The sequence below is a fragment of the Bombyx mori genome, chromosome 1 (assembly GCF_030269925.1).
Source record: "Bombyx mori chromosome 1, ASM3026992v2".
NCBI classification, from domain to species: domain Eukaryota; kingdom Metazoa; phylum Arthropoda; class Insecta; order Lepidoptera; family Bombycidae; genus Bombyx; species Bombyx mori.
In genome coordinates, this window is record NC_085107.1 from 5,011,419 (window position 1) to 5,025,813 (window position 14,395).

General features: G+C 34.2%; 1 protein-coding gene across 3 annotated transcripts in view; it reads right to left on the reverse strand.

The window, feature by feature from the left end:
* LOC101746022 (PHD finger protein rhinoceros) overlaps positions 1-11,983 on the reverse strand; it is a 38,721-nt gene extending 26,738 nt beyond the window's left edge. The window contains exons 1-4 of one of the 3 annotated variants that reach the window (XM_038021789.2): positions 11,641-11,983; positions 10,552-10,860; positions 7,545-7,739; positions 4,514-4,730 (exon numbers count right to left, since the gene is read on the reverse strand). In XM_038021789.2, coding sequence (XP_037877717.1) covers positions 4,514-4,730; positions 7,545-7,739; positions 10,552-10,727 — 588 coding nt within the window. In that variant the 5' untranslated portion in view covers positions 10,728-10,860; positions 11,641-11,983. Of the gene's footprint in view, positions 1-4,513; positions 4,731-7,544; positions 7,740-10,551; positions 10,861-11,163 lie in introns of all 3 variants that reach the window. The other 2 variants (XM_038021791.2, XM_038021793.2) reach the window with 2 other exon arrangements.
* Between the last annotated feature and the right edge of the window lie 2,412 nt (positions 11,984-14,395).

The window sequence follows — 14,395 nt, forward strand, 5'->3', positions numbered from 1 at the left end:
ACAAGTAAACTAAATTTCGTGTTTATTCGCCAACGTTGCCGCCTTCAAAGAGCCACGTACATACGTAAGCCTAAAAGGATTCGCGATATTTGTGACACCAACGGAATAAAGACTATCAGCGGTCAAATGTGCTCTCAGATAGAACGATGCGATGGCTAATCCCCCCTCTCACATAACCGGTATCTCGGATATTGATGGTTAGGGTCACAGCCAGAGCTGTAAGACATGTAACGAACCGGACCTTGCCGAGCATTTATTCATTCAGTACATCGGACCACGACGTCTCCGTTGTTCTACTGTACACCGGTTGTTTTTTTTTTAATTGCTTATATGGGTGGACGAGCTCACAAGCCCACCTGGTGTTAATTGGTTACCGGAACCCATAGACATCTACAACGTAAATGCGCCACCCACCTTGAGATATAAGTTCTAAGGTCTCAGTATAGTTACAACGGCTGCCCCACCCTTCAAACCGAAACGCATTACTGCTTCATGGCAGAAATAGGCAGGGCGGTGGTACCTACCCGTGCGGACTCACAAGAAGTCCTACCACCATTAATAACGCAAATTATAATATGAATATGTTAAATATGTTTATTCTTTTACGACAAAATGTTATCATATAAAATGATCACATCGTCTCAGAAGGTCGAGAAATATTGCGAAAGTCGAGACGTTGAAGCAATTATTATAATCTATTATAAGAGGAGCAGTGCATATTTTTCAGATCGAAAGTCCTATAACAAACGGTTTTTCTGGGCTAATAATCTTCGAATCAGCTGCACCCTGCATACTTTTATACCTCACACATACAATACAGTTTCCCCTCGTATTAACCCCGAGCACAATTCTTTTATTTCAAAATCAGTATTATATCCAACAAATAAAATAACTTAAAAGTAAAGTTAAATAATAATTTGAGTTATATTAACTTGTTAATTTTACTTGTTTGAAAAAATAACGTAGTCTACGTAACCTTTCCAAAACGATTCCTTCTAGTCACATGATTTTCTTAACGTAATATCCCAGTGCTATAATAATATTCACTATTGCATACGGACGTCGCAAACAAACATAATTAGAACTCCAACTTGTAACGTCACAAAATAGTAAACCAAATTTAGAGCGATTTATCTAGGAGGCAGAGATTATTCTTTAGAATTTAAGAAAAGAAAACGAAAAAAAATTGAAAAGCATATGGTCCGAAATTTATTTGGTTGCAATAGACCAGTGGTGTCTATAGGATTCGACAGAACCCTTGTCCACGTAAATGGGTAGATAAATGAACACGCCCTGCCTTACGTTAAGCGGATACTCGAGCGAATTGGAGCAAACAGACAAGAGGAAAGATCCAAACACCAAAGGCTTCAAAATAAATCAAAATATAATATGTAAAATCTGTATTTTTCATTGCGCAGATGAATGACCGAGCTCACGGTCTACAAGCTCTAAAGTGGTTACCGCAGCTCAGACATCGCGTATCAAGTATGTACATTCTTACAGAAATTTTTTTTGCTACCTATGCTGCTATAGCCTTGTGAGGCTATTTCAGCTTCGCCCTAACGTGTGTAGGTGAGCTCACGAGGCTCAAACCGGAGTGTTACTTACACTGACCCTAGCAAGAGCAGTGCTTCGCAGAACCACCAGATCGGAAACGCGACCCACTTAGAAGATCGGGCGAGAAACTCAGTGAGATGTATCTCTGGGCAAAAATTGGTACATGCCTGCGGAATATCAAAACTTTACTCGATACGAGAACAACGACCGTCTTATGCGTTACTCCACAACGACTACTAGATAAATTTCGATGATTTTTGAGTAAATAACGTGGATATTGGTCTGCACCTTATCTCACTGCAATTACACGTATCGGATGTTTAACAACGAAACCACAGTTTCACACAGCCAAATTTAGATAAGCTCCCACTTTAATATAATATTATATTATATTCCGAATTTAGCGCTGACAGAACAGCGATACAAAGATGGTGCATTTAAAAAAAAACAATAGACGTCCTACCTGCAATATACAAGATGAGACAAACAGTGTGTACACAAACCCTTATAACTAAATAATTTTCATGAGCGTACTACCCGCCGAACGAAAATTAAAACCAAAATAACTTTTTGCGATTTGTGATGTTTTAACTTCATTTCTGCGCCATCCTATTAAATAGCATTTCAGACTGCAGTCAAGATTCAATTTAAAATCTCGTTGAATTCCAAGACGGAAAGCGGAACTTGAATTTGAAGCCGCAATAACGTTTAGATATAAAATGTACAGGAAACGCTGGGAGTTAGGAAGGCGACTTCCCTGCCAATGCGGTTTAGATTGAAATGGATTTTATCCATACAAACGTACACTACAGAATCCCAAAGTACAGAAATAAACTACGGAGCTAAAATCAATTACTAATTGCAAACATTTTTGAATTTCTTGCCATTTATATACATACTAGCCGTACTCGCCCGCTTCGCTGGGCATTTAAAATTAACATTATTATTTTACTGTCATTATTATTGTGTCTGTCTGTCTGTTTGTTCCGGCTCTCTGGAATCTCTGGAACGGCTGGACAGATTTTGACGGGACTTTCACTGACAGGTAGCTAATGATATAAGGAGTAACTTAGGCTACTTTTTTTAGACTGGCTTCGCCCCGCGGCGTCACCCGCGCTACAACAATAACCGCAGGTAACATTGCAGGACTCAACTATCAATAATAAAATTTAATGTTTCCGAAGCGAAGCGAGGATAGATCATTGAAAACCTAAATAACTAATGCGATATTAGTGGTTTTGAAGTTTGTGAATGGTTTTTGTTCTATAAATAACTAGCCGTACTCACCCGCTTCTGTGGGCATTTAAAGTTAATATTATTGTTTATTGTCATTATTATTAGGCAGTCCAACACTCATATAAATATTAGCCTATCCATTAAGTACGTGTATTTTCTACATGGATACCAAGTTTCAAGTCAATCGGATGCACGGTTCAGTAGTTATAACGGAACATCCGTAAAAACCACTGTAGATTTATATATTAGTATAGAGTATAGATTTCACAATGATACTGAAAAGCGTTGTTATTCTGAGTGTTCGTAGTTCTTACGTATTTGGTACTTAGTAAAATATTAATATTTACGCCTGAACAGAATCAAGTCGCATTTCTGAAAGCTTTTACAAGAATCAGTCGAGGAATCCAAATAGATATATCAAAATTCAGAACTTCATCGCAAGCAATAAAGGACATTTAGTTCGACAAAAATTTCAAACTACCCATTAGGTAACGGTTTATTGAGAAATAAATAATTGTAAAATTTTGGAGGCTTCATGAAGACTTATATTTAATGCGAGATGGTATTTATTCAACTCGACTGTATTTTATATTAAAACAACCTTGTGATTCTTTGGCTAGTACGAAGCTTTAGCATGGAGATCTGAAATATTTAATAATGAAATATTTTAATGCTTAAATTTTTATAGTGAAACTAGAAATAAAAATAAAAACTTCCAAGATTTTAAAAATATCATATTAACTGCCGTCGAACTCAAATTATCAGTAACAACTTGACACTAGTTTTTTACTAACCCTACTAACTATTCTAATCGACTTTTTTGACATTACCGTACCGAAATGACCACACACTAACGCACCTCGTTTGAGTACGTGAAACAATGAAATTAAATTGCTCTCTTCTGTTCCGTAAAATACGCGACCAAAACTCGATCTCATTACTAACTGCAGCTTGATCTATATCTGATATATATTTCAGATTGTAAATGTATTAATCCAATATTTTAAAGTTAAACTTTACAAATGAGAATTATTACATTGTACCTTTTTGAGAATTCTGAACATATTGCACGATACGAAGCAACATTTAATTCTATAATTTTAACGTTATGAGTAACTATGTAATGGGAAACACTTTCATATGTACTTCAGAGCAGGACCAGAGCAGTGAGGAGTTTTACACTTTGGCGCACATGAGTTTATAATTTAGTTATTTTTAGTTATTAGACGTGAGCTAGTACGTGTGTAATACACAACGATTATAGCTCAACTAAAGAGCTATTTAAGGCAACAGTAAGTGTCACAGAGTAGAAAATTTTTGTTTTGGTATCACACAAAGTCGCTTTCTCTGTCCCTATATCTGTCTGTCCTTATGTATGCTTAATTTTTTAAAACTACGCAACGGATTTTGCTGCGGTTTTTTAATAGATAGAGTGATTGAAGAGGAAGGTTTATATGTATAATAACATCCATTAAATAGCGGAGAAATCAATAATAAATTACAGTTTCCGAAGCGAAGCGTGGGCGGGTCGCTAGTTGTATAATAATTCGGATATTATTTTGGGAAAGGAAAATATTCATTATTTTCTATGCTAAAAAGAGAAATATTTCGGGTGAGAGGTTCTTCGGAAGTCCTCAACTCGTAGTTTAAAATGAAACTTAATATTTTAACACTGACTTCGGAGTTTCTTGGGAGTAAATTAAAAAAATAAAACACTTACCTCTAACTCTTCAATTACTTTCTCGAGCTGGTCTTCGTTGATGGGGGCGGCTCCAGCTCTGGCTCGTTCGGAATTGAGCAGCTTCAGCCAAGCTATGTCGGTGGCGTCTAAATCATAGCTGCAGGCTGCCTCTGCGCGAGCCGGCGTTGTGCTCAAAATGTGTTTATCGGATTGGTAGTTCACATCCCGTGTTAAATGTATGTATTTGTCTTTAGGCCTGTTAAAGATAATTAATATTTATTAAATTTGTGTTACCCAATTTGGGGATTGTTTGTTAGTTTTACTACACCTTTTATAACTATTATTAACATCATCATAAGCTATAACGCGCATGAACGTCAGCAAACTTGAACTATTAAAAAAATCCGGATAAATACAAGTAAAACTCGCGTCTAGGTTTCCCAGACAAGATTACGCAGCTCTCCAAAATTAATGATGTTCGCACATTATGCGTTGATAACAAAAAAGGCAAAACATAAAAAAAATAATTAAACAGTATTACAAGTTTCTGCTCTATGGATTATGTTCCCTTTGCCTGTCTAATTATACAAACCTAAGCGAAACAACAATTTACAGTGGATTGTATCTAACAGAAGAAACTACCAGACAATTATTAATCAAAATTTATTTTTTAACACCCGATTTTGTGTTATATAAATTATATTAAATTATTTTTATATAAAATAAGTAATAAATTATCTGATATTCATTTAAGGAATAACGCAACGTCATAACGTTCCAACTGATCGTTTTTCATCACTACCCTTTTACACGAAATAAGCTTAAGTGTCACTAACCATATCCATCCCAGAATAGGGACTTCACTATTATTCAATATACCATACATTTGCTTTGAAACTGCTAATAACAATGAGGATCTACAAACCCAGTACAAAATATTACAAAAACTAAATCTGGATGGTGGATATTTAGGTTACTTTAAGTCAGGCAAGCTTTAAAAATAAATACAATTAAACGAACTATCGTAACGTCTTTAGTACCCATTTATTTTGAATCAAATATATTTTTTTACGACAGAAATAATTGTAATATTTAGTTTCGTTTTACAAGTTCTGATGCATGTATTTTTGTACTGTAGCTAGCTGTCAAATCGCCTATTACCATGAAAACTGTGGTGTATTTTAAATTAAAGCCTTAGGTCATACGATCGTTACATGCATTTATCTTTTTATTAACATGTTGAATGCAGAAAAGTGTATTCAAATCAAATTCAAATTAACTGTATAATGTGATTTTCGAAACTGGTCGCATAGCGTGTACTAAAGAAATATCGATTTTTCGCTTTGTACTAGGAATTGCACCTTCGTCCTTAAGTAAAATCATGTCCCAGACAGGTTTTGACTTTGCGGAAGCATTTTTATTACATACTCTATATTTAAATTACGTTATCGCGGATTCTTACGGAAAAATATTTTGTATTTTACGTTCACTTTATTTTACTTGCCTAACGCCGATATATACATACTCGTTAAATATATTTTGTACTCATTCATTAACTTATTCAAATATACAACTTTTATTTCGTTTTCATCATTATCACTTCTGAGGTAATACGGGCCGGCCCTTTACGATAATTGGGAACGTTCGTTTGACTTGCTACACAAAATAAAATACTGGTAACTGATGATTAATCTATAGTAATTTATTCCATTACAGCTTCTTGCGATCGGCCCAAGCAAGTAGTTAGTTAGAAGTGAGTATATCACCAACTACATAATATGACTGAAAATGTCTTCATTCATCAATCGAAACTGGTCATTTCGGAAATGCATGTCATAGCTTTACATATACTGAACTTGAGGGAACCGTTTATGCAATAATATGGAAGTACATAGTTACCTCTTTAGCTTTGACAACCATTTCTTATACCTAATAATAAACGGTAAGCCCGAAAACTAACAACCGAATCATGTGCATAGAATACGCTATGACGTTGTGGTGAATCAAGGAGATTGTCAATTCGACAAGGCAAATTGCACACAAATCTAACGCTCCGTGCCGACCACAGCCTATATATAAGTACGTACAGCACTGCACTAACTGAACATCCGTTTACAAATTGAAGAGGTCGTAAATTGTTGAATACATAAAGAAAATAGTAATATATAAGTATGTGTCAAATATCTTACATAAATATATATAATATTCGATCATTGCAATACTTTTATTTTTTACCCTTAATGGTTAAAAGAGCTCACAGCTCACATGGCGTCTTGCATTATTATAAAAAGTGTCCTTTCAGTTTGTTGTAAAACACTGAGTATTGAAGATCTAAAATGTGAATAAAATTTAAAAAATACCTACAATGATTTAGAAAACGAATAAACCCTCTTCCCGAATTCTACTGACAACCATTACTTTAATATGCATAATAAAGAATCTCTGATTTTATAATAAAGTACCTCTGATTTTTCTGTCAGTTTTTGATTTTTTAAGTAGTGAAAATTCAAGTACCGATGAAAAATAGCTCAGGCGTCAGCATATATATTTACCCAGGTTAGTGGGGAGAGATAAATTGATATATGTTTTTTTTTAATACTTAGGTGGGTGGACGAGCTTTCGGCCCACCTGATGTTAAATGGTTACTGGATCTACAACGTAAATGCCGCCACGTACCTTGAGATATCAGTTCTAAGGTCTCAGTTTTAACAGTACAAATATAATAAGCTAATAAAATACAAATAAAAATATACAATTGTCGCATCGTAAGCGCCCAAGATAGGTACCACCATCTCGCCTATATCTGCTAAGCATTCTGGCGTGATGGGTAGTGCAGGGCAGCCTTTATACAATACAATTGAGACTACAACCTCGTGTCTCATGGCTGACTCTGGTTCTGTCGGTGACTGCAGTCACAGGCGTGGTGATATCTAAGAGTTTTAGTAACTAATTAACACCATTAGCAAATATAAAAGATGATAAAATGTATAAGAACAAAATAACTTAATATACACTTATTTCAAAATCACTCACAATGAGCTGAATGGTTTAATAACAATTTAGTACTTACAAATGAAATTCTTGGAAGTTTGGAGAACGTGGATTCTCAATGATCTTGACTTTTGGTGCCGGTAGAGAGTCAGGGTTGACGGGGACCTGCACGCCTCTCTCCCAGTCTTGTTTCCAAGTATCAGTGATGATCCAGTACTCGCTCGGCGTCAACGGCTCATTGTCAGGCAACTTCATCGCGCTGATTAGGTCTTTTCTGCAAAGGTTATGTGGCCACAGTTAGGGACAACCCTACAAGTAAAACAATGTTAGTAAAGTATATCAATAAATTTCGTCTAGTGCAATTTGCAGCAAAGCGTGAATAATATTAAAACTTTTCTGTAAACATTTAAGCAACAATATCATCCATAATCCATAAATAAACAAACACAGATTAAGACTGTTTCCAAATGTAGATTTTATAAAAAGCACTGTAAGGTACACTGTAAATTAGGGGTTTTAATTATGTAATTATACTTAGTTAATTAGGTAAGAAATTTTTCATATTTGTTAAAAGTTTAACACTTTTTAATATGGTTTTTACTAATAAAGAAAAAAGACAGTGGCACAAGATAAGTCTGAAATCTTTATGATATGAATATAACTCCAAAATAACTTAAATGTACTTTTTATTTTTTATGATTGATGTACTGGTGGCCCTGAGGCCTTTCTAGTTTCACCAGGACAGGTGGACAAGCAAAGGCTCAGCCAGGAGGGGTGGGACTTTTTCTAACAGTGTACTTCTTATGTAATTGGCTTAGATGAGCAGATGAATTAATGCTGTACATAGTGTTAATGATCCCAGAGCCTGTGGACAGCACATTATAAATGTCTTTACCAATGCAATATGGAGTCATAATAAAGTTTGATATAGTATCACTAAATGACCCTTTACCCGATTACCGTATTAGAACACATGACTGCTTTGCAATAACAGAAAGGAGCTTTGGCTAACATTGCATAAGACGAAATTTTACTAGTTTTAAAATTACTTAGAGTAAAAATTATCAAATTGTCAAACCATGTCTGCGATCATTTTGATTCAATAACATTAAAAGCTCTTTTAATTCATTATTAGTCTGGTCCAAATTACTAAAGCATAAGCTACAACAGTAATTTAGACAGTTGACGTTACTTAAAATATGAGTACATGTCCTATACAGAAGTAAATGATAGTTCGACAAAATGGTTTACATTGAAATTTTCCTTATAAAAATCTAGTTTCAACAATTGTGATTAACATGATATTGAAGTGTACATCTTTTATTCTTGAATACTTAAGACCTATAAAGATCTAAAATAGTGAAGATGTAAGGGTACCATTCTTGTAAATGAAGTTGAAAATGATAGTATTTTTTTTTATTGCCCTTGTAGACAGACGAGCTTACGGCCCACCTGATGGTGAGTGGTTACCGTCGCCCATGGACTCGAGCAAAGCCAGGGGCAGAGCCAAGCTGCTGCCTACCGCTTAATATTCTGCACAAGCCTCTTTTGAAGAAGGACATGTCATAGCCCTCAGGAAACATCGTGGAGGAGAGCCATTCCATAGCCAGATGGTACATGCCAAACAAGACCCCTAGAAACGCACTGGCAGAATTAAAATCAGACAATGTGGAGTCTCGCATGTGTTGTATAAGGTAAATCTTCAAAAGCTATGTTCACCTTAGTTAAGGGATCACAAAACATGATCTATGAACTATTACTAATGCCAAGAGCTTGTGCTTGAATTAACTAATTGCTATTATTTTTGGTTTTCATTTGTTTCCATTCAGTTTCCAGTTCCAGAAAGACAATACATGAGAACAGACTAGTTATGAAAAGCTTGTTCTAAGTTACCTATCATTCTCTCATATTCAATTACAAAAGTGAACATCATTGTATTTTCTACCTTGTGACATGAAATGAATTATGATACAAGATTGTACTCTAAAAAGTAACTTAAACGTTAAGTTGGTTTTATTTTATATAGATTATTTGCTACAAATAAACTGCTTAGGTAAATTATAGAAGCTATAATTAACTCTAAAATAATAACCAAATCATAGACATGGCTTGATACAGCACACAAATCAAATATTAAGAGGAAATAAGTGAACATTGTAATTCAAAGAAGCTTGCAACTCTAGAAACAATCAAATCACCCCCTTTACTTTGATTATATTGATTGGTGCACTCTCATATCTGAAGTCTTAATGTTAATTTTTGTTACTAGACTTATTTTATCGTTTATGGCATTTTTTAGCTTTTCTTTGATAAACGTATATTTCATTACAGAGCTATTTCAAATAAATGTAGATTTCAAAAACAAATTTCTTTGAGAAGCAAATCCACTTTCTTTAATCATTTTTTTTATATTGCTCATTATTTGTCTAGGCCAAGCTTAATTTCCCAAAGATTTTTCGCAAGATGCAATCATTGCAAAAGTTATTGATGTGTCGCACAGCAAAATAAATAAATTCAGTCTTAATACGGTAACTAAAAACAATCTAATTTTTTACTTAAGTTATCTGAAGATAGTAAAATTTTAATTGAATTTATGAGAACTTATTATAGTATATTATAGCTATGTTACAAATTGACTGAATAACATCACTATGTATTACCTTGTTATTTTTATGCCAACTATTTTTTTGATATTTATAACATTTCATTAACAAATTCGCTTTCATTGCATTTTAATTATAAATGTTATGTCTACTAGTTGTCTCTTGTATGATCATTATTTTAATCTGCTTAGTTGTTCTTTAATATATAGTGATATTTTACATTAAATTTACGTTATTTTTACTCATTTTATTAAATTTCAGAGTAAATAATTCAATAACAGTGACTCAAAGATTTTTTTAAATTCTTTCAAGTAAAATTAACATATTTTTCGCACAGCTAAAATAGCTTCAATGATTTTAATTTCTATACAAAGTTACACAAATTTTGCACCATTCATAGCTTGCAAATTCTAAGATGTTAATGTCAGAGGCTAATGCAGAATTTAAAACATGATGAGGAAAAGTAAATGGTGCTGCACAAACCTGAATAATTCTGCAGGTGCCTCCGAGGCACTTCTATTATATATTGATGACATCTTGAGGTCACTGACAGGACGTAGCTGCCAGAGAGGATCCTCTGGTTCCATCCTGCGGCGCTTAGACGTGCTGGGCTCTTCGCCGCGCGTCACTGTCGCCCTTTTTGTGCCTCTCATCGACATCTCTCGCACTAATGTCCACAACCTACATGTTCACGATCCTACTACAGCTTTGCACTTAGAACGTGGTAGCAGCATCGTGTAGAATGTCACATCATTCACTACATGATGGCATTTCAGTTTGCGTTCCCAATACCTGAAAGCAGGAAAGTTTTTTATAATTAAATAGCAAGAGGTAAGAGCCACAGTGCAAAGTGTTCTAACTGAAAGTCAAGATTCATCTCAACAAATTGTAGTCCAAAAACATTCCTGTCAAGTTTGACAATTACACTTTCCCTGAATCACACAACAAACAACAAAACAATGTGCACTCAATGTTTACATATGTCTCGATCACGCATTGAATCTAAACACGACAGTTCCCGATATTTAAGTCTAAATCGACAATTCAATTTGTGTTTGTACGCAAGTTTATGATTGCTGTTACTTCGAACATTACCTTTACAAACAAAAATGAATAATAAACCATACTTCTGGTATTCATTTTTTTAAAGAAGAATTCAATTTCATCCACAAAATCATTTGACGTTTCACATTTATCGCACGACTAAAATGTATGGCGGGCCACTGGTAGAGGGGTATTGTAAATAGCGGCAGGATGCGTGCCACCTCTTTCAAAAATGTTTCACTTGCGCACCTCACACCGTTAATTCACCTACTAAACACTATAACGTATCCATAAAATCATTATATTACAATTTACCGTAAATATTTATCTCACGGTTAATATCCATTGTACACTACATAACAAAGTTGACAACATAGATAGCAGCACTGTTTGTTGCCAGATTGACGTGACTATACGCATCCTTTTCTGCTTTATTTCTGTATGAATGTGAATCTTGTATATGAAAATCAACTTAAATATTCACTTCTAAACTAGAAAAGTGTTTATGAATTCTATTTTATTACATACATTTTCTGTAAAAGTCATTTGGCGCCATTGATCCAAAAACCACTGTGGTCACGTGACTATGTACGAATCACCAACGCAAGCCAAGTAAAATGGCCAAAACGCACATCGAGTTCATCTAATGTCATTGGTTTTGAAAGGAACTTGCCGCATAACATATACATGGAGCCCAGATATTAAATTCTTTATAACCGAGAGTGAACCAAACAAGAGCACATATTCAATAAACTCGATATTGTTGGCAAATAGCACAAATTACTAAGAATAAAATTACAACATGAACATAGAGCGAGAGTTATCAATATGAAGTTTCGAAAATCTACCGGTAGTTGGCGCTTTAACAGTAATGTTACCAATCGACAAAAAATTAAAATCAACAAAATGAAAATTCCTAAGATTTCTTGCTATATTATTTTAATAGTATTAAAATTAATTTTGATGACTCGGTGGTGCAGCGGTCCTAGCTTTTCTGCCGGGGTCGTGGTTTCGATTCCCACATTGGGAACAATTTGTGTGATGAGGTTTGTTTGCTCTTTGCTTCGGTGTTTAGCTTTTATTTAAACGTATTTATATATGTATGTCAGTCTCGGGTGTCAATAATACAGGGGATCCTAATTTTGGGCCGGACAACCGCGCGTGATTCTTTCCCAATTATTATTGGTTATTATTATTAATTTAAGCTCAGCAACTATCCTACAAATCTACACTAATATTATAAAGCTGAAAAGTTTGTTTGTTTGAGTTTGAACGCGCTAATCTCAGAAACTTTATGCTAACCAAATTAGTTCTAAAATAAAGCATTATTTGTGAAGGTGTTTTTATAAAGATTATATTAATCCCTATACAAATAAATACGTTAATCATTACAACATTGAAACACCCAAATCACTACAAGATAGGCTTTGACAATTATAGATTTTTCTGGATTTCTCCAGGAACCCATCATCAGATCTTGATGATTACAGGACTATTCGAGAAGTCTACCCTTTCGACCAAAAAAAGAAAAAACAATTCAAATCGGTTCAAGCATTCTCGAGAAATCGGTGAACAAACGTATTTAGATAAAAAATTATGGTCGAATTAATAACTTCCACTTTTAAAGTCAATAGCTCCTTAGCATTCTATTAGTCAAAAATATTTTCACTTTCTACGTAAATGCAGAGGTGGGTAAAGTTTATCGTTATGCCAAAATAACTATTCCACGCGGACGAAGTCGCGGGCAAAAGCTAGTAGGTTACAAATAGGTTTTAGTATAAACTTAAATTAGTTAAATTTGTTCAAAAATAGTTTTTTTATTTATTAACATTTAGTGTGATGTTTACGACTGTAAAGTATAGTGTCTAAAATAAGCTAGCTTTGTAATTAGCTTATTTGAACCATAGAAATTCTTTAAAGATAAGATGTTCTAATTTGATGTAAAATATTGTTTGTGATTTAGTTATTTATGACGTTATATATATAAATAACTATGGATATAACTAAAAATGGTAGGTTCCCAAAAATAATTTTATAAAGAAAGGTATAAAAATTGCGGTTGTTATTAGGAATGATTCCAAACTGAAATCAAAACAATTTATTTAGTAATAGAGAGTAGGTTGACTGAGTCCATTGATGTGGTTGATGTTAAAAAACGAAGCTAGCTATCTCGTGGGCTGTATACTTGTCTGCCTACAAAAGCAATAAAAAAAAACAAATCAGTGGATGCTCCCTAATAGGCGAACAAGCTATTAACATTTAAGCTTTGTTATTTGAGCTTTACATAATACCATAAAAGTTTCAACGTTATGTCTCAATGTGCGATCTATGAGCTCCATTAACCACTAAACACCAAGACGTTAACCTACATAATATTTTTGTCATAATTTTTTTACATACTGATGTAAACTTCTTAGTTTAAATTATTAGCCATAAGTTGACGTCATTGTCAATCTATTTTATTCGTTATTTGTCAATGTACCTAATGTAATCAAAGCAAATTTTACTGTTAATTTTAGCTTATTAAAACCTTATATTCAGTAAAGGTTTTCTCTTATTACACATACAATATTTAAAATTCGTGGCCATTTCGCATTCAAATTGAATCCTTTCGAAAGGGACACTGACAGTTCTCTATTTTCTTAAAATTTAAGTTTTACGAGTTATGTAATATTTACGAAGCGAGAACGAATACGAATCCGACAGCTTTCAACGAGCATGTGAACAATCTACCCATTCACTGATTTTTATTTTTCAAAAATTATTTGAGCTAATCAATAATAATTTAAAATATATTTGAGAATATTTTGGAAAACTCTTATAAGGTCTTATAACTTGATGAGCAAATCGTTTTATTTATCAACTAGAACGTCTAGACTAACTTTCGTAATTTAAAGTCCTATTCGGACCTTTAAATCCTTTCATTTACAAACGCGACTGCGAGATGCGGTCGCAGTGGTCGGTTATGCGACCCACCTGCACGCACCCAGACGGGCCTGTCTCGTATATGCATAGGATAGGGTCTGGAGTATCATGATATATTATAAGTAATGTTGATCTTCAAAACGACCTAATTTTCAAATCCATTCGAAGCGGATTACCGTTTTGGAAACGCTACAGGATATAATGATCATCGCTATCCACATACTAGGTATGACAGACACCGTCGATGAAAACCCAGACACCCTCGATGTTGTAAAGGTCATCATGGATTTTTACTAGCAGCAATCAAAACAGGCCAGGATACTCGTCGAACTTATTGAAAAGTTCAACCTGCATCTTA